This window comes from Wasmannia auropunctata, unplaced genomic scaffold (genome assembly GCF_000956235.1).
Source record: "Wasmannia auropunctata unplaced genomic scaffold, wasmannia.A_1.0 LD335980.1, whole genome shotgun sequence".
Taxonomy (NCBI): domain Eukaryota; kingdom Metazoa; phylum Arthropoda; class Insecta; order Hymenoptera; family Formicidae; genus Wasmannia; species Wasmannia auropunctata.
In genome coordinates this window covers 73,714-97,483 of record NW_012026910.1, presented here as the reverse complement: position 1 = coordinate 97,483, position 23,770 = coordinate 73,714, and the positions used below count along the sequence as shown (strand labels likewise).

Sequence of the window (23,770 nt, the reverse complement as noted above, 5' to 3'; positions counted from 1 at the left end):
TCCCCCCCCTTCTTACACGATCCCATATATCACACACAACTCTGCAGAATTGCAAGAGTATTTAAAATTTCTGGACTCGCACAAATGATACAGTTTGTATTAAGTGAGCGCTTACGGTAAATTATTATAGCCGTGTTATATCACTGTTGCGAATTACTTGTATCTCACTTGATTCCGACTCGACGTTTGGCGTGACACGCGGACTACATCATGTACTCTTTGTAATTGTTAACTTTCTTTTTTTTTTTAAATATTTATCACGTTCATCTTGTTTTTTTTTCTTTTTAGAGTTTAGATATTCTTTATTGGGAAGTTTTGAGAAAGCTCCTTCGCGCTTCGGAAAAGTTTTTAAAAGTTTAGTACACTTTGGAAGACCTGTAATGATTTTTTTGGTAACGCGCGCGAGAAAAATGTTACGTTTTCCTCGTTTCTCGACTCGATGCGACTCGATCAATCAATCGATCCGGTGTGTGTACTTTGTCTCTTAACGAAACATAATCTATGCGATAGGTCCCCCCTCATTTCTGTGACTCATGTCGAATATTTACGGATATTTAAGTTCGTATAGAAATTGTATTGTCAACTAAGCTTACTAAGAGAGACTTGTATATACGGAGCTATATACACACACACACAGACACACACATACATTATGTCCGCGAGAATAATTCTAATCAAAACGATCGTACCACCAGCTTTTATATAATTTCGTGCATGTGCATTTAGCGAAGAAACATTGAATATCAGAGTCGCATTGCTAAGTAAACACAACATTTGGTATGTCATAGCTATGTGTTTTATATATAAATATATCTATAAATATATAAATACAGAACGATGAAGAGCATTAAATTATAAGAAATAAAAATTATTATAATAGATAATATATATATATATATATATAAAATAATTGTCGAATTTTTGACATGGTGATTCTTTTCGTTTTAAGACGATCTTCCCCGCACGTTCATCAATAAGGAAAACATCCGCATAGCGTTTTTGAATCATTATCAGTGATTATCAGTGTTTATCAGCAAGATTAAATAAAAATTTCTTCGATCATTCACGTGACGGTGGTCGCTTTAATACGAAAAGAGTGCAATATGCATCATTAAATACTCGCTTAAATTAAACGTTTGGTTGTATATTTCAGATTGTTATTCTCGATACATTAGAACGCATTTGCGGCACAGTATCTTTCTCTAGCGAAAAAAAGTACTCGTTTCCTTTTAAATCTATAACATATATTATTGGCTCTATTGATTCCGTCTTCGCTTGTAGAACGGATTTGATACTCTCGCTTCATTCCTGTCATTGTCATCGTGCGAGACACGAAAATGTAATTGTATACGCGCCGATTTACTTTTACCCTCGAACTTCGTTAAGGTCAACGTGTAATTTTTTAATGTGCCTTTTTACAGCTTCGTTGAGAAATAAAAATGCGATCAAGTATCAAGCGTGATTGGTGCCAGCAGAAAAAAACCGTATAGCACGGACACTCGACCAGGATTCACGAGCGCAAACGAACTCGTGAATCGAAAAAGCGCGACTCAACAGCTGTGTCTCGCGAGATCTCCATTCTCCTTCCGATTCTTTTTGGCATTTATCGCGAACCGATCGTTTTAAGCCGTGGTTCAGATTAAGCGAATAAACACGAACGAATTTGCTTCAACCGCGGCGTTCGTTCGCGTTCGTTCGCACCCGCTCGACCTGCATCCCGCTCTTCGCGCGAGCGGTTCGCCAAGATATGCGACTACAATAGCGCGTGACAACTCGACGGACACAAAGTTGCGTTTGCGAAATTAGCCCGCGTTAAATATCGAACGTACGGGAGCACGTGTGGGCACGTGACGACGCAAACACAGAGCACACATCTACATATATTCTGGCATATCTATTTTCAACGGTATTGATTCCCGCGCGACGTGCGAAGCCCGGGGAGGACTTTAGAAAAAAAAAAAACTACGCCGCGCCGATAACTTTCGCTCCAGTTACGTCCACCGCGAATTATCGAATTATCGGGGATATATGCACCCGTAGAACGATTCTCGCGTGCGCGCGTTTTTCCGAATGAAAGATAGAATATCGACCGATTCGTACGAAAGGAAATGCGGGTAAACGTAAGTTACGGATCCATAAAAAAAAAAAGACTGACAAATGTAATCGTCCGAGGGGCGATAACGACGCCCCTTCGTATCTAACTTCCTGATTGTGTTAAAAAGGGCAAAATATTGATAGTCTCAAACGGACTGTTCCATAAGCCCTATGAGAATTCTCGTCAGAAAGGAGATCGGTCTTTGTTTTTAAAATAACGAAAATGCTCTATAGCATTTAACTGGATTCTTGTTGCCAACGCCAGCACAATGGAGTCGAAACAGCAACGTATGCAGAATTGTTGCAGTATATAATATTATTCTGCATTCAGCAGATATAAAGGCAGTGACAGCAATAAGCCAACACGCAGATGTCGATGCGCAAACGATATGCAAATATACAATAAGAGATAATCCGGTAATACCCTTTAGTCACTTTAAATATTTCGGCCCAGTGGCTTTTGATCTTCTGCAATGACATATATACACACACACACACACACACACACACACAAGAATCGGAAAATCAGAATTTTAATATCGCTATATATAAATTAAGTCAGGCAAAATACAAAATCATTCGCGATACATTCAGAGAGTTTACATTGTCGTTACATCAATAAAGATAAATTCAAAGTGAACACTGAACTTTATTACTATTTTAGTATCACTTTTTAGCACGTACGTTTCGGCTATTGTAAAAGGAATAGAAATTAATAGGCTAAAGTCCGCATTTTAGATCTCTTGAATTTCAGGATAGAATATAATTTCTAATTTATAATTTTATGTACCGTGTAATACGAAAAAAAACATGAATTCGAGTACAGTCTAAAATATATATTAAAATACATGTGGTGTAAGAAGAAAATAGAAACACGTTAGATTTTTATTCTAAAAGAATTACATAAATTATATAATACTTCGCCTAAAACGGGCTTGATTTGTATCATTCTTAATTCATATTTTTAGGATAACTAGCTTTTATTAAAGATACCTTTTTATGCTGACACTTGACTCATTTTTAGCGTCAAAATAGATCACATAATCAAAATTGACATTTGATATTCATCAATTTTAGGATGAAATAGTATCTTAAAAATCGATTGTGTTAAAATATTAATGATAATGATCAGTAATAATCATGGCATCGAGAATTTCGATGTATTTTTTGTCATCACTCATCTAATATGTGTGACAATATAATCCATGCGACAATATGTAATTATTTTTTATGTACTTTTAATATTTTCCACAATTGAATTTCCTGCACTTTAATCACTTCTTAAAACTAATTTCAGCCTTTATTAAAGTATTCTTCAATTAATAACGAAAAATAAACTCAAAGAAAGAGAAAATAATTTTATTGAAAAAGAATAAAGAATAAAAATATATTTGTTTATTATATTTATTTTGTCCGTATATAAATAATCACTAAATAATAAGTTAAATCCGAGAATGGCCGAAAAGAATAGCGTCTCTTACTTTTATTGGTATATTTCTATATACTTATGGTTAATAAACGATTGTATGTTCAATTTACACGTGTCCTATATATATTTCTGAAGAAAACGAAATTCGATTTTTAATTAAATCAAATTAAAGTTGTTATTCTACGTCAATTCGCGTGAAGAGAATCTTTATATAGAATATTTTCTCAAGATAATCATATACTTTCAAAATAATTCACGTATAATGTAATCTCTCGACGCTGTAATCCAATCTGTCATCCTAATGTCCGTAATAAGTTCACTGTCTTTTGATGAAGAGAGAGGTCAACGACCTGATTAAGTGTTTTCAGCTACGACTAGATAAGCCGTTGACAATAGTTGATGGACGTGTAAATCGACGTTGGATATGTTAGATAACTTTTTCATGATTTGAACGTGCACGCGGCTCGAAGCTTGAATAAAAATTTGACTTTCGACCAGCGTTTTTTTTTTTCGGATTTTGGACCGCACACGTCGTGCGTCGCGAGCATGATATTCTAGTCGTGGACACGAACAATATCGTTCCAACTAGGAAGCAAGAATGAGAAAGAGAGGGAGCGAATGCCATTATCTAATATACTTTTATTGTTACATTTGCGCGCTGCGCCATCAAAAGCACTCGCTCCCTCAATCCGACAGGCGATCCGTTATAGATCCGTTGCCTGTCCACCGGGAAATTTCTGTAGTCTTTCCATTAGTTTCCCGACCCTTCTCATATTCCATTGATCGCGAGGTTGCAGGTTCAAATTCCTAATTCCTTGAGTAACACAATATGTTGGTGTTTTTTATATATCTTTATATTTATATACTAATAATAAAACTCCCTGGCAAAAATTTTTCTTGAAATTCTTTATATAATTTTTCAGAATTTCTATATAAATTTCTGCATTTTTCAAAATTCCTGTATAATTTTATATCTTTATATATTTTTAGAAAATTGTTTATACAAATTGGAACACTTTTTAAAAATATCGAGAGAATCTTTTCTAGAATTCTTTACATATGTGAATTATTGAAATATTCTAAATTAAATTTATCATCCTATACTTTCTTACTTAAGAAGAAAATTTAAAAACTGAAAAAATTTATTTTTCAAAAACGTAAATTTCTAAATTTCAAGAAATTTTTTATTTAAAATATGAAAATTTTCTAAAATATCATCATGAGACATTGTGAGAATTATTTTTACTAGGGCGTTTAAGAAACATAAAACATATGTGAATCAACACATGCTATTCGGGTTGACACATCCCTCTGTGGACATGCATACCACTCCCTCGCATATGTCCTCGTAAATAAAGAGGAATACGAGAATAAGATAGGAAAACCTTGGTACACGCAAGCACTCGATCATTATTCCTGGAAAATTGAGACGCTAAATCGAATGTTGAGTAACTTCACTTTTCATTTTGTATTCGAATAATTGGGCTCGGTACGCGTAAATTTGTATTTATCTACAAACGACGCTGTTAGACGTAATTACGGCGCTATTAGGCGCAAATGATGCTAATTATAGTCATTTTATTGCGCAGTAAACGAAATTACTCTCGCTCTTTCTGGCTATCTTGCATTTATTTTCATAAATGATTCATCGCATGGGCGGCAGAAGCCCAAACGAGGCACAGATCTCTTCGATCGCAATCGCAATTAGTAGCAGCGCTCTTGATCAATTTACGATGCTTTCGCGAATAAAATTAAATATATGATACCATGTATATATATAAATTCTCTCTCTTCTTCAAAACACAAATTTCATATATATGATAATAATTGATTCGGGAGAATTCTTATAATATGCGGAGAAATCATATATTGCCTGCATACATGTATAATATGGAATGAATTAATTTCTTGAAGAATCAGAAAGAAGTAGATTTTGCTTCGAATATAAAATATGAATTAGAAAGAGAATCGTTCCTTTTTCTGCAATTCTTTTTTCCTTTTTATGCGATTTTTTTTAAAACGTCGCGTAATAAATATTCCATCGATAATTTTTATTACGTATAAAAATTAAAACGTAATAAATTAAAATTAAATAAATTAAAATTAAAACGTAATAAAAATTGTGTACTCATTTTTACATAAAAATAAATAAATCTTTCGCAAAATGGAAAATGAATTTATTATATTTAGCATCAAATATATGGAATATGAACGGGAACTAACGAAAGTCTCGATTCGTTTTTTTTCTGAGATTGACTCCTTTTTAAAATCCTTTGGGACGTAAATTTTATGTAATAATTTCTGAATAATCCTAATATATAATAAAAATTATATGTATATGAGTCTTTTTCGTATAATCGAAAACGAGAGCATTCAGCGCGCTAAAAAGGAGAGCGTATAGAAACGAAAGTCATGCCGTCACCGGTATTTTTTTCTTTATTTGAAGGATATTACATGGCACGGGCATAAAATCCAGACTGCTCCGATTTGTTCTTTGCAGTGAAAAACAATGCAATAATTATATATATATACATATTTCTAACTCAAATAAATTAAATTTTAAAATATAAATATAAGTACATACATATTTCTCTTGTATTTTTCGGGCTTCGGTGGCGCCATCTGTACGCGCGCCCGTCGCGTGGCGTTCGATAGCGCGTCTGGCGTAATTTGCGTGATTAGCGGTTAGGCAAGTATAATACGCTCTCGCATTCGCGGCGAGCGCAGTCAGTCTTGGGCAAGATGGCCGGTCGGTCGAATACGGCCCTCTATTACTATCTCGCGTTGATCCTCCATCTGATCCTGCTAACGGAGTGCAATTACGGTGTGCGGTACGGTGACAGGGCGAAGCGGCTGCACGTCGCGGAGCACAGCGATCCGCGGTACAGGAAACCGCTCATTATCGACAGGCGGAGCGCGGAGCCGCGCGACCAGGATGACAACGATGACGGGGAGACGTCGTTCGGGCGTACGCGCCGAGACGTACCGTCGCCGGAGCACCCAAACAATAACCCAAACATCAATGTCACGGTACGAATGTGCACACGTTAACGCAGCATCGCTCGATCGTCCGAAGGTCGTCGCCGTCGCCGTCGCCGTCGCCGTCGCCGTCGCTGCGTCGCAGTTCGACGTTCGACCGGCTGTGCGGTTGCGACAGCGGCGACGACGATGGACACGGTGATGATGAGGGCAGAGGGTGATGATGACGATGACGACGTGACTTTTTGCACGATTGTTTTTTTTTTTTTTTCGTCGCCCGTCGTTAACAAGAGCGAACAGAGGAAACGTCATACGACTTCCGACATTCGCGCAAATAGATGCGCCACACGGATCACGCACGACGCACGCAATGCACGCACACATACATTCATTCATACGTACACATACACACGCCCACCCTCCGCCCTCTGCCGGCTGCTGCGTGTCGTCCTGCGGAATTTTTTCCAATGGACCGTCCGTCACGGGCGTCGGGTCGGGAGAGGCGCACAGCGCGGGCCTTTGTGCGCGGCGCGCGAATAAGCCGGGGCAATAATTGCCGTATTATCTCTCTCTTCCGGAGTAAATTTAATCAATCTCGGACGAGAGACGGAGAAAGAGAGAAACGGAGCGTCGCGAGTCCGCTCCGCCGTCGACACGTCGTCGGGGTCACTAACCGTCCCGTATATCTTCCCTCCGTTTTCTATTTTTTTCTCGTCCTTTTTCCGGGAGAAAACTCGTTGCCGCGAGTTTTCCTCGCCGTCCGCCCGCCCGCCGCCAACCCGAGCCACGTAAACAAGACGACCCGCCGACGACCGCCCGCGCGGGATGTGCGTCGTTATTATTTTAGACTCGCGCCGTCATTGCTTTAACAGCGCGACATCCCTCTTTTTTTTTGAAGGTCGCGGTTTTCAGGCAATAATACTCGCCGCAAATTCTTTTTTTTCTGCGTAGTTATAGGTATATTGTACCTCCCTTACGTCACGTCGCGCGCTTAGTCACGTTCGAACACTTTGTGCACGTATGAATATAATGGACGCGTGCATGCACTTGACTACTTATTTTCGTGATAACAAAGGAAGCGCAGTTTGTCATTTGGTTGAAGAGATAAGAGCCACCTTAAAGAATTCGTACTACGTTTCAGCTACAAATTTAGCACAATCGTGTTATTCCGTTTCTTCGTTTCCTTTATTTTTTAAATTAAATGACGTCTACAATGAGACTTAAGACTTAAGATTTAAGAAAATTGACCAATCACAATCGATTATTCTTGTTACGTGGCTGAATAATCGACTATGATTGGTCAATTTTCTTAAATCTTAAGTCTTGAGTATCATTGTAGACGACGCTTTAGGTAAAATAATTAAAAAAGGCTCAAATAATTAAAAATTCAATACACAAGATAAAGCGTACGAGACAATCTTAAGATTAACTGCTTAATGTAACGTTTATAACGTTGTTCGATTATAAATATACTCAGAGTAGAAAAAAGTTGCGAAATAAATATTTAAAAAATTTATTGAGTATATAAATAAGGCGCACAAAAGAGATAATATTTTGTAGCCGGTCTTTGTTAGATATTAAGCGCGATGACAATTTTTATGGTCTTATCGAAAGATAAAAACTTAGCCTGTGAAGATATTCCTTCGGCATTGATATATGTATATATACATTATTAGTATATTACTGATTTTTCCTCAGAGGCGCATAATGTCACACAGTAAAGTGAAACTGCTTGACAGTGAGATCGATATAATTGTACATGAAAAAACAGTTTCGTAAATATGTCGTTTTGAATGTTACTTTAAAAGATTATTTTATCCTTTATTTTTATTACTTCGAATTTTTTTTGCGTTTACATCTTTACATTACATCCTCTCTCACATCCGATTTGTCTGATATAAGCATATTCTATCAATAATTAATTTTACTTTTATATAACATTAATTAGAATACCTATCCTGTTTCTGCAAGTTCATGCATATTACGTGCAATTTATTTGATCAGATATAACTTAATATAATTGTAGCTTTTCGTTCAACCTTCACGATATGCTTCACGTCGCGCCGCCTCTGCCTAGCTTAATTAATTGTATGAAAAAAAGAGGAACCGGGAGGAAGCAGGATGTTACTTTCACTTTTAACTTGACCTTTAACTCATATCCTGGGATTTTCCCTCCGTTCGATTTTAAAGCTAATTACGTAATTCTCTACCCATTTAATTTGCATTTCTAAATTACATGCGACAGTGTCTTAAATTATTCGTCTATAATTGCTCTTATGCATCTCGTGACATTGAACGTTGACCAAGGTAATGTGATATCAACCGTTGGACAGGATGAACTGATTGAGATAGAAGGATTTTCCACGAATATTCAATGATTCATCTCCTGCCATATATAATCCACCACCACTACAATTACGATTATTGAAGCTGTCGCGTTACACGCACGTGTGCATTTTGTGGTCACCTACCAATAAATCTATGCTTACACTCGACTGCGGCAATTGTCACGCGTATTTGTCTTATATTTTTTTATTTTATTTCATCGGAACTCCTTATCTGCTATCTCTTATCTCCGATTTGCTGGTTTGTGCGATAACTGGATAAATATTTTATTTCTACGTTATATAAGTTTATCTATAACCGACGCCTTCCAGCAAAAGAACCTTTCTTTCTCTGTCGTTACAGGTCTTCGCTTTACATGATTCGCATCAGCAATTGATGGTACATTGGGTCGGGGAGGGCTCCAATGTAATAATATGTCTAGCGAGGGATAGCACGCCCGTGGTACGCTTCCAAGGAGGCAAATTCTCTTCCCCGACCCAACCTAGCGCTGTGTACATCAGTTACAACTACGGTGAAACTTTCGTCAATAAGACTGATCTGTTTAGGGTTTCGTCCGACCCCGATGCTCAATATGCGGTTGTAGACAAATTCACCAATCATCCTAAGTACTACCAACACGTGAGTGTCGCTTTACAAAAACGTTTCTTACGAAATAAGTGGTCCGTATATCTCCTGGCGCGCATCTCCGATTCTACTGTTCGAAGAGCGTTCTCGTGACTTCCCTTTCTTTTGCAGTGCGTCTTCGTGGACAGTCTGAATAGTTTAATCTTTATAACGCATGACAACGGTGGAAATATCACGAGGGTCACGGTGCCATTTCACCCGAGTGAGGTCTCGTTTTACGAATTAGATCCACGGATACTTGTCGCACTGGACAAGATCGATCCAATGCAGAAGGTATAAGACTTGTTATTATATTTAACAATTGAAATTTTGAATTTACACGCTACCATTGTTGTTATCTTATTTTGAAGAATATAAAAGTAGTCCTACAAGAATTCTTTTTTCTGACTTTGAAATACCTCGATTTCCAGTTGTGGTTGTCGACCGACCGCGGATTGGTCTGGGTACCGATAGCACAATCCGTAAAGGCTTTCTTCTGGTCTCCGTATCGTGTTCTATTGGTTGAACGCACGGAGCCTACTCTACTGAATACAGTCTTGAAACTGGATCTGCGAAATTTGCCCTGGTATCAGAGAGGAAACAATTCATTACGTGCAAGAATGTCTCTACGAAAGGAATTCACCGTCGTCATTGAGAACATTGAGGATTTCCAGATGAGGGGCGATTACATGTTTGCCACCAGGAAAAGGGTAAGAATAAGGATCACGGAATATTATATATGGAATCTCTTGTATGATTCAGGATTTAATTTCATTGATTGTTTTAATCCTTTCAACAGAATGGAACGGAACATCTGGATCTCTTCGTCTCTTACAAGAATCAGTCGTTTGTCCAAGCGCATTTTAACACGGAATTGGACTGCAAGGATTATCACATTGTAGACGTATCGTACAATCGGGTCTTCATCGCTGTGTCGCATAGCGACACTATGATCAATCTTTACGTGTCGGAAGTTATAGATCCTGAGAAAGCTATATTTACACTGTCTCTGGAGAGTATACTCACGTTTTTCCCCAACAGCACGTGGAAAGACAGCTGGCTGAAGTGAGTAACGAAATATAACGGATAATTATTTTATATGAAAATAAAATTAGAGGTGTTCTGCGGACTTATAATTATTATAAAAGCTGTGAAACTTGCGAAAATAAGGTTACAAGTTTTAAGAACTCTCCGTTAATTTTCCCTTTAAGTTTGTTGATATTTTCTTAATTTATCTATTTTTGTTCTATTTACACAGTGACGTGGCAGACGAGGCATTCACGGATTTGTATAAAGTCGAAGGTCTTCGTGGTATATACATAGCATCGCGGGTAAAAGGTACTCCAAAATCAAGCTCGATCGGACCGGAACACTTGGAATCATTAATCACTTTCGATCACGGCGTCACTTGGAACAGTATTAAGCCACCGACCGCGAATCACGAAGGCTTCTACATTCACTGCGGAAAAAATTGCTCGTTACATCTGAGTCAGAGATTTAGTCAACTGTATCCGGTGACGAGATCCGTTTCCATTATGAGCTCGAAATCGGCGCCCGGAATAATAATGGCCACTGGCGTAATTGGAGCTAACTTGAAGGGTCATCCCGCACTCTACGTATCTAGAGATGCTGGTCTCACGTGGAAACAAGTGCTAAAGGATTATTACTTCTTCAACATGGGCGATCACGGAGGTTTGTTGGTCGCAGTTAAGTATTTCAAGTCACGCGGGGAAACCAGAGATATCTCATTTTCGACGAACGAGGGCGAGACGTGGCAGACGTACGAGTTCAACGAGAAGGAGTTACGTGTCTACGGCCTTATGACGGAGCCTGGAGAAAACACCACGATATTCACCATGTTCGGATCGGATAGTGGGCAGCATCAGTGGCTTATTATCAAGGTCGATTTACTAAAGGTGTTTGAGAGGAATTGCACGGAAGATGATTACAAGTTTTGGTCACCGACGAGCACCGATCAACCGGTCATGGCGTGCGTTTTGGGACGCAAGGAAACGTATCAGAGACGCGCGGCGCGTTTCAATTGCTACCAGGGCGTGAACTACGATCGACCGGTGAGATTGGAGATCTGTCAGTGCGACGCAAATGATTATCAGTGCGCTTACGGTTTCATGCGCGTCGGCAATCCGTATCACTGCATCCGCAACAAATCCATCGCCAATTACGATCCTTACGCCGTACCGAACACGTGTCAGTCCGGTTCGTTTTATAATCGCACGAAGGGCTACGTGAAGATATCCGATGACGATTGTACCGGTGGCCTCGCGAGGAACTATGAGCCCGATGAGATTCCATGTCCGATGAACGAAACGCCAGAATTTCTATTGGTCGCCCAACGAGAACACATTACACGAATCGAGTTGGTGGAGAACAAAATGGAAACGTTACCTGTACACGATCTAAAGAATGTTATTGCAATTGAATTCGATTTGCAAAACAATTGCTTATACTGGGCGGATATTGTAAACGACACGATCGGTAGACAGTGTCTGAAGGACGGCACTAGCTATCCCGAGATTCTCGTCGAGACCGATTTGAGTTCCATCGAAGGAATGGCCTTTGACTGGGTGTCCAAGGTATTATATTTTGTGGACGGTGTTAAGATGAGGATACAGATCATCCGAACGGATGTATCTGCTACAAACAAAATGCGTAGGACGATATTGGGGCCAAACAATCTGCAGAAGCCACGAGGTATCGCAGTTCACCCTATGAACGGCTACATGTTCTGGACCGACTGGGCGCCAGGCAATGCCTCAGTTTCGCGAGCCAACTTGGACGGCACGGATGTTAAACGACTGTTTATCAAGCCCACAGTCGAATGGCCGAATGGAATAACGATCGATCACATTGCCGAACGTATCTACTGGGTGGACGCTCGAGCGGACTACATAGCTTCCTCGGACTTCGAGGGTAAAAGATTTAAGAAGATTATCGCTAACGATGCGCGTGTCTCGCATCCGTTCGCGGTCGCTGTGTTTAAGGATAACGTCTACTGGGACGACTGGAAGCAGTCGATGATATTTGTCGCTAACAAAGATCACGGAGTCGGCATCAACATGGTTGTCGGCTTCCAGATCGCGGGTCTGATGGATCTGAAAATCTTCGCGCACAGCGTGCAGATCGGTACGAATGAGTGCGCGACAACCAACAACACGTGCTCACACATCTGTCTAGGTGCGCCGCATAACAGCCACGTTTGCCTATGCCCGGACGGCATGGTGATGACGGAAGGCAAGTGTTTGTGCCCGAACGGGCAAAAGCCGCACGCCAACTCGACGTGCCCGCGCGTCGCCAGCACCTGCTCGGTCAACCAGTTCATCTGCCAAAACAACGTGTGCATCCCCGAGTTCTGGAAGTGCGACGGTGACAACGACTGCGGCGACAACTCGGACGAGCTTCACTGCAACCGCGCCACGTGCAGCCCGAATAATTTCGAATGCGATGAGAACAAATGCATACCTAAATACTGGGTGTGTGATCTGGATCGTGATTGCAGGGACGGCAAGGACGAGATGAATTGTACGTACAGCAATTGCACTGAAACGCAGTTTAAGTGTGACAACGGTCGCTGTATATCGTATCGTTGGCATTGCGACGGTGAGGACGACTGCCGGGATGGCTCGGACGAACGGAACTGCACCAAGAACGTTCAGCCAAACACGTGTCGGTCTGATGAGATTGTCTGCAAGTCGGATCACTCATGCATACCGACATCGTGGAAATGCGATGGCGAACCAGACTGTGAGGATGGCGCTGACGAGAAGGACTGCAATAATATGGTATGCGAATCGTGGCAGTTTACATGCAACAACACCAAGGAGAATGGGCATCGGTGTATATACAAATCATGGGCGTGCGACGGTGACAAGGACTGCGCCGATGGTTCCGACGAGATGAATTGTACCACCACTACCATGCTACCACCGCCGCTAAGTCCGATCCTGCCGACAAATTCCTGCAATGACTGGATGTTCATGTGCAACAACAAGAAATGCGTGCCCTACTGGTGGAAGTGCGACAGCGTGGACGACTGCGGCGACGATTCCGACGAGATAGGCTGCGGGGGCAATGGGGACGTGGTGGAACCCACATCTCCGGTTCACACGACGCAACAATCGCGTATCTGTCGGGAGCACCAGTTCCAGTGTTACAACGGCGGTTGCATTGAAAACGCGTGGGTGTGCGACGGCTCGCAGGACTGCCCGTCCGGCGAGGACGAGCAACACTGCGATCAGACACACCTGTCGTGCCAAGAAAATCAATTTATGTGCCGCCAAGACGGTTCCTGCGTACCGCTGTCGAGTATTTGCAACGGCATCGAGGAATGTCCGGACGGCAGCGACGAGCTCGGTTGCCACACAGACCACGAGGTAAATCCACCCGCCACACCGTCCTGCTACGTCGGTCTTTTCCCATGCGACGAGACCCGCTGCTTCCCGCTGGCGGCTTACTGCGACGGCAATCACGATTGTTTAGACGGCTTCGATGAGAGCAATTGCGAGAAGAATGGCTCGCGCGTGTATCAGGTGCTAGTGATGGGCGTGGACGAACGTTCTGTCAACGATTCCAGTCTCTTCCTCTTCTGGTGGATGCCGATACCGTCGAACGTGACGTTCGAGTTCCTGCCGTCAATCGCGAAGGTGTCACCGGGGGGGTCTAAATGGACCAACGCTAGCGAATGGATCGAAGACACGGAGTACCAATTCAACAATCTCGATCCGTACACCAAGTACAATCTGACAGTCTATGTGAAGGTGAAAGGCCAGGCAACCGTATTCCCACCGGCAAAGTATCTTGTGGTGATGACGGGCGAGGGCGTGCCATCCCCGCCGTGGAATGTGACTGTCACGCAGAAGAATGGCACTCGCGTGGAGGTTTCTTGGATACCACCCAAATCTCCTCGCGGTCTTATTATTGGATATCAAGGCTACATCACGCCGCCGATACCGCCGATGGAGTTTAATCGGCAAAAAACCTCTGCAATTATCGACATGGCGTTTGAGGCGAACACAACTTATTCCTTCTGGATCGTGGCGAAGAACCGGCAGTATCAATCAGCCTCGTCACAAGTTGCCACGTTGTTGTTCGACGGCTCGGCCAACATTGACGATATTGAGGATCTCCGTGTGGTGGCCACGACGAATCACTCTGTCACTTTGTCATGGAAGAAAATGAAGGACGTGGACGGGTATCACATCACTCCCAGAGCACCGCCAGCCTATCCAGCCTTGCAAACCGTCTCGACAATGGAAAATATTAAGGAAGTTACAAAATTGGCGCCGGGCACCAAGTACACCTTCGAGGTCGGCGCGATGAAGAAGAAATACATCGGTAAGATCGCTATGGTGACAGCCACGACGAACGGTACCGCGCTGCCGACGATAATAAACTTCGATGCGCAATTGGTGAAGTCCCAGAGAACGACCGTGAAGCTTACTTGGGATCCTCCGAAGAGCAACAGGAAGATCAAGTGGCAATACGCTATTCACTACGCTACCAACATGTTGGACTTCTTTAAAAGTAAGGAGTCATTTTCTTTGTACAAGCATTATTTCGATATCTTGGATGGGATGAGCGATAGCTTTTTATTGCTGTTTAATATTGTTTTGTTTCCCATATTTTTCCTCTGAAGGAATATATCTTTGTTTCTGTTTTTTTTAGTGTACAAAAACATCACCACTAATCTTACGGCTACGATCAAGGATCTGGAAGCGTGTGAATCGTATGTCTTTGCCGTTGGTGTTTTTGGGGACTACGGAGCAGGACCTTTGAATCAACCAATTACGGTCACGACGCACTTCAATACACGTGCACCTCCGAAGAGATTACGAGTAACGCCGTCGCCGGATAAAAATGACAGCATAATCGTCTCGTGGAGCGCAAGTTGCCCGACGATCGACGAACCGATCAGTTACACGGTGAGTTAATAATATTTCTTCGGGGAAATAATATTGCGAGAGATTTTGAGAAAGTCGAAATTTATATTTATGTGAGAAGTTTTCTCTCAAAATTCCACTATTTTTATTGAGAAAAATTTCAAAGTACATGCATTTTTCGTTTAGCGAGAATATTTCATCGATCTCATCTTTTGTCCGATTTACAGATTTCCGTTACGGAAATGATTCTCAACAAGCAGATGGTTGTGACATTGCCAGCGACTAACGAAACTATTATGAAGCATACGTTCCATTCCATGAAGTACGGCGGGAAGTACAGTGTTACAATAGCGACTGATGTCGAAAATGCTATACCCACGCAACCGTTCATCTATGTAGCGCCGCCGATCAAGCCGCCTCATCAGCTCACCGTCTTACACGATAATAAGGGATATTTGATTTATTGGCAAGAACCGGATTTGCCGGAGAACATCCGGATGGATGCCGATCGGTACTATGAAATTTTGGTGGCCGAGGGATCGAGAACAATAAATGAATCGACCGCCAAGGTATTGATGGTCAAAGATCCGCCGCCGTATCGCTACAAGGATGCTAAAACGGATACGATTTACACCTTCGCCGCGCGTCTGGTCACGAACGAAGGATACCAAAGTCCTCTGAGCGAAACTTGGAGCACGCAGATTTCAGGTGAGATGCCTGTAATATTTAATGTCTTTTCGAAATGAGTCGTGCTTTAATAATAATAATAATAATAATATAATGATAATAATCTCTTTTTTTGTCTCTTTACAGCAGGATTGGAACTCCCAGTGATAATGAATACATCGAGCATATTGTCCCTCGCTATACCAATCTGTTTGGTTGTCGTAGCGCTCGGTGCTGCGCTCGCGTATTTCATCGTTCGACACAGGAGGCTATCTAACAGTTTTACGCAATTCGCCAATAGCCACTATGATACGAGACGGGGACAAGCTACTTTCCCTGGCACGACAGATGGTTTAGGTGAGTTCTATTTTACAATAGAGAAGTGGAGAGAAAAAGGGGGATAAGAATGATGCAAGATGAAAAGAAACTAACGATCGTTTCTCCTCCTTTTGTTTTACAGAAGAAGAAGACAGTCCGGTAATTCGAGGCTTTTCAGATGACGAACCACTCGTAATTGCATGAATACCATATATGTATGTATAAACGGGATATTTACGTATTAGGAAAGAAGATGTGCCAAGACACTATTAATATGATAATTTTGAATATAAGTCAAGCTTTACGAAGGAAAAGCTTTTATGAAAGCGTCTCAAGACTGAATACTGAATTATAGCCGTACTTGTTACAATCAACGACTATTGATCAGTAATTCAAGCTGCTTAGAGCGCTTATATGAGAGCTTTTCGCACCATTTGTTCGGTACGTTGTAGAAATATGGTACACATGTACATCATGAGTGATCGGAGTAACTGACGTGTAGCTGACAGGCCGTTGCATCTCAAATTTGACCATAAAACAAATCAAGACGACTGTAGATTGGAAGTCTAGTTTACCGTCTAGCGAAAGGATAAACGCCAATCGACGAAACGGCAACTTGTATATATAATAGTAAATATTTTTTATGGATTGATTGTGAGACTTTCGAGGTGACAAGCATTTGCATTTTTAATAATGTATTTATATGACATGTATGTGTGAAGAAACTTTTTTTTAGTCCGTATTCAGATTTGTTGATGTGAAAGTGAGTTACCGACACACGGGACGAACTTTTTATTAAAAGCCGTTTTAATAAACACCCACAGAGGCCATAAGTTTTTTTCCAATATATAGCAAGTGCATGACCAAAGTAACGCTATCTTCTAATGCCGCATTCAAGAGAAGTACATCAGTCTCGTCTGTTTATGGAGTAGGTTTCTACGACGTTTCATTCATGAGTTTAATGATCCGTCTTGAGTAACTTTATATGCTCGTCCCGCATAATAGAATTCATAATAAAATTTTATATCAAACGCGATGCGGCATTGAAAGAAGTTTTTATAAGCGAGTCTCAATTTCGCGAAAGGGTGACTTGACTCTTGTAAAAAGTGTGCTACAATTATTGCGATTTGAACACAATGCTAAGTACGGATTTTTTATCTTTAGGGTCACACAAAAGAGGATATTCGACAAATAATGTGCGCTTTATACGGTTAAAATAGATTACATTTTTTTATCTTATATTAAAAAAATAATACATTATTCTCTTTACCAAGACCGAACGCTCTTAGTTAAGATTAGGAGAGGTTTATCAACAAGACACCCCGATATGAGAAAGCGACAGATCGGTGACGTTCTCAGTGCGAATAACATGGTAACGACATCGTCGTGACTTTTAGATTATTGTAAATAATATTTAAATATATTTAAGCGCGTGACTTTCACCGCTTAATTCATGTTGATTCATCCGTAAAAGACGTTAATGATTGAATCCTAAGATCCTTTATATTTTTGTGTCGAATTAATTTAAAATTCTATGCATACGAACGGTTTTCTTGCCGCGGCGAGAAGAAATTATCGATTTGACAGAATCTTTTGGTGTATATGACATTATATATGTATATATACACATATATATGTACACACAGGCGATTATTTTACTGCAAAGAGTGACTGCAGAGATAATATCGATTATATTCTCTTAATTAAACCTGGTGAAAATTTTTTGAAATTCTTTGTAGTTTTTAAGAATTTTTATAAATTTTTCAGAATTTCTGTATGTAATTTTATAATGATTTAGAAAATTTTTTAGATTCTTTTATACAAATTGGAACACTTTAGTGCTGAGAAAAATTTCATCTTTTCTAGAATTCTATATATATATGGATTTTGAAGAAATTTAAGATATTTTCTCAGATATTTTCGTAAATTTTAAATATGAAAATTTCTGAAAAAATATGATGTATTATGAAAATTTTTTCATCAGGTAATTGTCTTTTTTCTCTTCTGTTCTCAAATGAAAAAGAAATATATGATACCCTACAATATTTGTGAGTCAAGTTCAATCATTTTGTTTGACTTGAGGAACGTTAAGCAGATTAAATTACCAGATTTTCAAGAATCAAGACATTTTTACGTCCTGTATCATTACAAAATTGATTGTGAATTAATCTAACAAGTCGTAATAACAAGATTGCAATTCGCATTAATATCCTGTTGCACAGGATTCTGATATTTTTAAAAATCTCGTTCTTTTGGATGACAGAAAAGGAAGTGATCAAATTATACGCACGAAACGACGGCGGATCGACGAAAAGACAACGTTTACAGTATTAATGAGGCTTGGCTCGTTTCCTTTGTGTCGTAACTGACGCCTGGAGATGATGACCTCCCGAGTGAACTGAATTAATTGTAAAGAAAAGATTCGCCTGTTGATCATTTCACGCGGTTACGCGCTCGGCCCACCAACGGTTTACTTCTTTCTTTTTCGCTACATGTCGTTACATGTTGGAGGAGAAAATATTAATAAAAATGTCGATGTTTTTAAATCTGTGTTACGCGGCTCCTATACGTAATCAATATTGTTGATACGATTTTATTGTATTAATAATAATATGACATTGATAATTAAATGATGGATATTATTATGTAATATGGCAATATTATGCGCAATATGATATTGATCATGAATAGATCGTTTTAGTGAGAGCGACGAGAATAGAAGAGAATAGCTGATTTACATGTATTGTAAATGTCAAAAGTTATAACGCGACAAGAGACAGTGATATATAATATATATACATATATATATAATATATTTACGTGTAAATAAATAAATTTAAGATACAGAATATTGTCATTTAACTCTTCTCGTTTCTTTGTGAATTTATTCCGATACCTCTGCCTTTTTGATAAACTTATAGTAATATGCATTATGTAATCTATTTATTTTATTTGCTGATAATTTTTATCGCTAAAATTCGATATAATTTTTAACTTTGCTATTTTTTTTTTTTTTTTATCAACATGTAAATATTTTAGGCTAGTGGGAATCAGCGCGTTATTGCGCAGTATTAAAAAAAAAAGAAAAATTGATATCAACAGGGCCCATGATGCATCATGAACTTGCATACTACTTGCATCATGAACAGGGCCGAAACATTTAAAATGTATATGGTTGACTAATATCAATTTTTCATTTTTTTTTTTTTAAGAAACACTGCAATAATTACCGCGCTGATTTCCACTAGCTTAAAATATTTTAAATGATAAATTCTGAGAATCCTTTGAATTAATTGCTTATTTTTCTATTTAATTAAATATTTAATTTATTTTACTTTATTGCCTGAAAAATTTTTTTTTACTTTTAATTATTAAAACTATTGATATCTCAATATTTTGACTATGAAAAAATCCACTTTAATTTTGTTAAAAAATTACAAATTTTGGTGATCTAATTTAATTAAATATTTAATTAAAAAATTTATTTTGTTATTTTATTGCCTGAAAAATTTTTTTTTTACTTTCAATCATTAAAACTATTGATATCTCAATATTTTAACTATGAAAAAATCCACTTTAATTTCGTTAAAAAATTACAAATTTTGGTGATCTAATTTAATGTGTATTCTTTATTATAAGAGATACTGTACATATTTAAAAAACGGTAGTACATTCATCATCCTGCCAAACTCGCGAAATCTGTCATAATGTAGCGGATGTTCCGGGCCATGTCTGAATCATCGAAAAGTGGAACAGCAAAAAATAATAGTTTCGTTTATTCACGACAAGCTCATCTCCAGGGGAGGTGAAAGACTTCCGTTACCATTCTAAAAGGCAATTTGGAAGTTTGTGACCCGTTACCTCATTAAGCAAACGGCACGAAACCGGAAATTCAACACCTTTTCGTACTTTAATTCTCGTATTGTTACGCAAATTGCGGTCAAATTCCGCGGCCGCATCTTCAACGCCTGATTACGTTCATCAACGATTATTATAGTGTTATTATCGGGTGAATTATGTATGTGTAATTACATGTATATGTTATGTGTATAAAAATTATTTATATATATTTATGTTTTATACATGTATGTTATGTGTATAAAAATTATTTATATATATTTTATTATTTAAAATTATATGTGTAAGAATATATTTTGAGGAAATTGTCTAACAATTATGTAAGGAATTTTTAAGAATCTTGAAGCTTTTAAGTATATCTTTAAAAAAGCTTTAAGATTTTTAAAGAATTTTTTACGTACTTGTTAACACATAAGCAGAATTAGTAAATGAGAAATTGTATTTTGTTAAAAATCTTTAGATCTTGAAAGCCTCTGACTGAATATCTTAACGTGCTGGTTTCTTTGCGGGAGATGTGCCCCAATTAAGAATGCTTTTTCTAAATCACGCGCGCACGGTATTTTTGTAATAAACTTCGGCCACTTCACTCGCAATGGAGTAAAAGGAAATTTAAAGACCATCATTCCGGCGTTACGAAATACCGCAAGACCGTTTACCTTCCGCTCAACTGTATTCACTTTTATTACTATCTTCCATTCCGGTCCCTACGCTTCGTATCCTCCTCATTATTTCATACACATTACATTTCATCGTTGACTGGCACTGGCATGGGCTATTTCGAGACATTTAACAGACAGTATGCCACTATCATAAAGTTATTATAAGGTGATTTATGATATAGATGATAGGTGATTTTATTGGAACGGTTCATTCTTCAGCTTTAAAAATTACCTCGGAAGAAATCGTATGTAGTTTCCCTCGCGCTTTTTGCCAACATCACAATATCTTCACATAATCTTCCAAGTGCTATAAATTTCCAAGTTTATTTTAATTTTTTTTTTTGTAATTTTAGTTCTATTTTCAAGTGTGAAAAACTAATCGTATTTATGTATTTTTCCAAGTATTGTTGTAGTGATAAATATGCGCGTGTGATGACATTCTAGAGATATTTCTAAAAAATGGCAAGATTCAAAGCATTTTTTATTTAATTAATAAATTTATTTTACTTTATATTTAACACATTTTATTAAATAAACATTTGTTTATTTAATAAATGAAATTTATATATTTATCACGAAATCACCTAATTACAGAAATTGCCTTTATTGTTACGAAGTAGACTCGTAGATATCCTTTTGCGGCTAAACGCGTTTTCTTTTTTGTTATTTACAAGACTCGTAAATTTTATACTAATCTACTTAATCGGCCGTAAAATTCGCGCAGGAAGGATGTCGCGTCGTTACGTTTTACGCTAAACGACGCGGCGCGTTATAACGCGTAAACTCGGGGCAACCGAGCGCGCGTGTACCGTAATCATAATTGTTACTCTAATTATACATGCGGCCGGTATGCGTACGCGCGCTCCTCTCCTAATCAGATCGTTTGAAGACTAAATCGCCTCGCGTTACGGAGCGCGACGGGCGCTGCCGCGGTCTTCTCGTTGCGCCGCTCGGATAAGCGTTTTATATCAAATGGATTGTTTAACGTGCAATCCCTCGGTTAATTATATCTATTTTCGCCATTTGCGCGGAGAGCGCAAGTAATATAGAGCCATTACGCGGCGCACGTTCGATGCCGTTCGCGAATATCTCACGAAAAAAGATGGAAAAGAGAACGCTTTCTCGTTACATTTAAAAGATTTTTTTTAGCTGCAGAATATTATATTTAATTATTTATAGTGATATAAACGTCATTCTTGACGTATCTGGAGCAGCTTCGCATATACCTGTCTAGGGTAATATCTTTCAATAGCCGCATGACTTTTCAGAAACCGTTGCTCCGTAAAATTTATTAAGCCTACGTCATAAACCAAGTGTAACAGTTTTGAATTAACATCTATACAAAGCTACCCTCAATACTACACTTTTTAAATCGTGCGTGACATAAATAAATCAATCTTGTGCAGTTTCTAAAATCACAAACGATATTAGCCTATATAAATTTTACGTCGCAAAATACAACAAGAAATACAGCCAGAACATCAAGCGATCTTTTATTCTAAACGTTTGACAATTGAAGCAATGATCACTGATCAGATATTATTCGCTGCAGAAACGCCAAAAATCTATAAAACATTTTAAGAATTTATTATTGTTTGTTAGACTCCAACGGGATAATAAAAATAATTGTAGCATTAATAAAACAATTTTTATTTACGGTCCTGTTATGTTCCTCACAATCAGGGTCTACACGTATGCAGTGTGTGTAGAGGGAAAATGTAATTAGCTATTACGTACGACGATCAAATGGCAAATACGCTACTTGCTGAAAAGCGCGGACCTACTTTGAATACGCTTATACATTCAGGCCATCAATCGCTTTTCATTCCCATAACCTTAATATTTATTATAGAAGAGCAATATAATGCTAATGGATAACTAGAGTTAGAACGGAGGACCGGCTTTCACCGTGTCGTGGAATTTTATTAGAATATAGATAAAGAATGAAATACCCATGTAGGAAATACGCAGGCGACATATAATTAAAATCATAATTTATGCAAGTGAAGGGGAAAAAGAGAATCCAAATAATATGCCAGAGCGAATAGTGCGGAAAATATTTTAATCAATCAAGTTTTTATACTTTTTGCGCCTTTTCGAATAAGACATAACTTCGCAGATCAGAAGCTGCATTTTATTTTTTCTGCTTAATAAAGTACCGCTATTAGATAACTTGTTCGTAAGCTAATTACATCGATTTAGAGAAACATATAGATGTATATATATACCATGGTATAAGATACGCATTTCAGATGCGATGTCAGAAATAGATTTTACTTCTTCTTTGTCTAGCCAGTATGGCTATTAGATAATTTGTCTAATCGGTCGTTGGCGGCAACCTGACTACCGATTGAAAAGACTGAATTATATACTATTGCTCTCCGTGCTGCCAATTCAAAATTTCTGCAATTAAGATCATGTAGTTGATTGCATTAATTGATCCTTCCCTCGCGCGTGGCAAAATTAAAATGATCCCGTGGTATTAAAGTGCCTCGTAAATCACCGAAATTACACCATCCGTTAAGATGACTACGTTGATAAACTACTGTTATTTGGATCCGTTCTTGAATACGCAGTGAGCTTCCTTCTACTTTCGGTAACCGTCACGTGCGATATATTATAATTCTGTCTGCTTATGGTATGTAAAATTACAGCGGTGAGTGATAAACGTTGTAACCGGCATACGAATGCTACAAAGGAAAACGGGAAGTCGATTAGCAAACAACGTTGAGCATTAATTGTTCGTGCTCCCTCTCGCAAATTACTACGCCGGGATTACCATATTACACTGACCGTTTAGCGTGTGACGGCTATTGCATGTCTTAGCGCTTCTCCGGACAGCCTCACCCCCGAAAGTCATTTTCGTAGAAGCGATCTTGTACGTATTAAACGAACAACGCTTCCGCTCTAGCGGAACGCGG

General features: G+C 38.9%; 1 protein-coding gene across 2 annotated transcripts; it reads left to right on the top strand.

The window, feature by feature from the left end:
• Window positions 1-6,131: 6,131 nt before the first annotated feature.
• Window positions 6,132-17,847, top strand: LOC105454605 (sortilin-related receptor-like). Of its 2 annotated transcripts, none has more exons than XM_011697326.1 (10): window positions 6,132-6,553; window positions 9,191-9,466; window positions 9,584-9,745; window positions 9,883-10,161; window positions 10,251-10,516; window positions 10,710-14,992; window positions 15,134-15,390; window positions 15,576-16,056; window positions 16,165-16,371; window positions 16,475-17,847. In XM_011697326.1, the coding sequence occupies exons 1-10, from the start codon at window positions 6,266-6,268 to the stop codon at window positions 16,534-16,536; spliced, it is 6,561 nt and encodes a 2,186-aa protein (XP_011695628.1). In that variant the 5' UTR covers window positions 6,132-6,265; the 3' UTR covers window positions 16,537-17,847. The 2 variants fall into 2 exon arrangements, with proteins under 2 accessions (XP_011695628.1, XP_011695627.1); XM_011697325.1 differs by having other exon boundaries at window positions 16,162-16,371.
• Window positions 17,848-23,770: the final 5,923 nt, after the last annotated feature.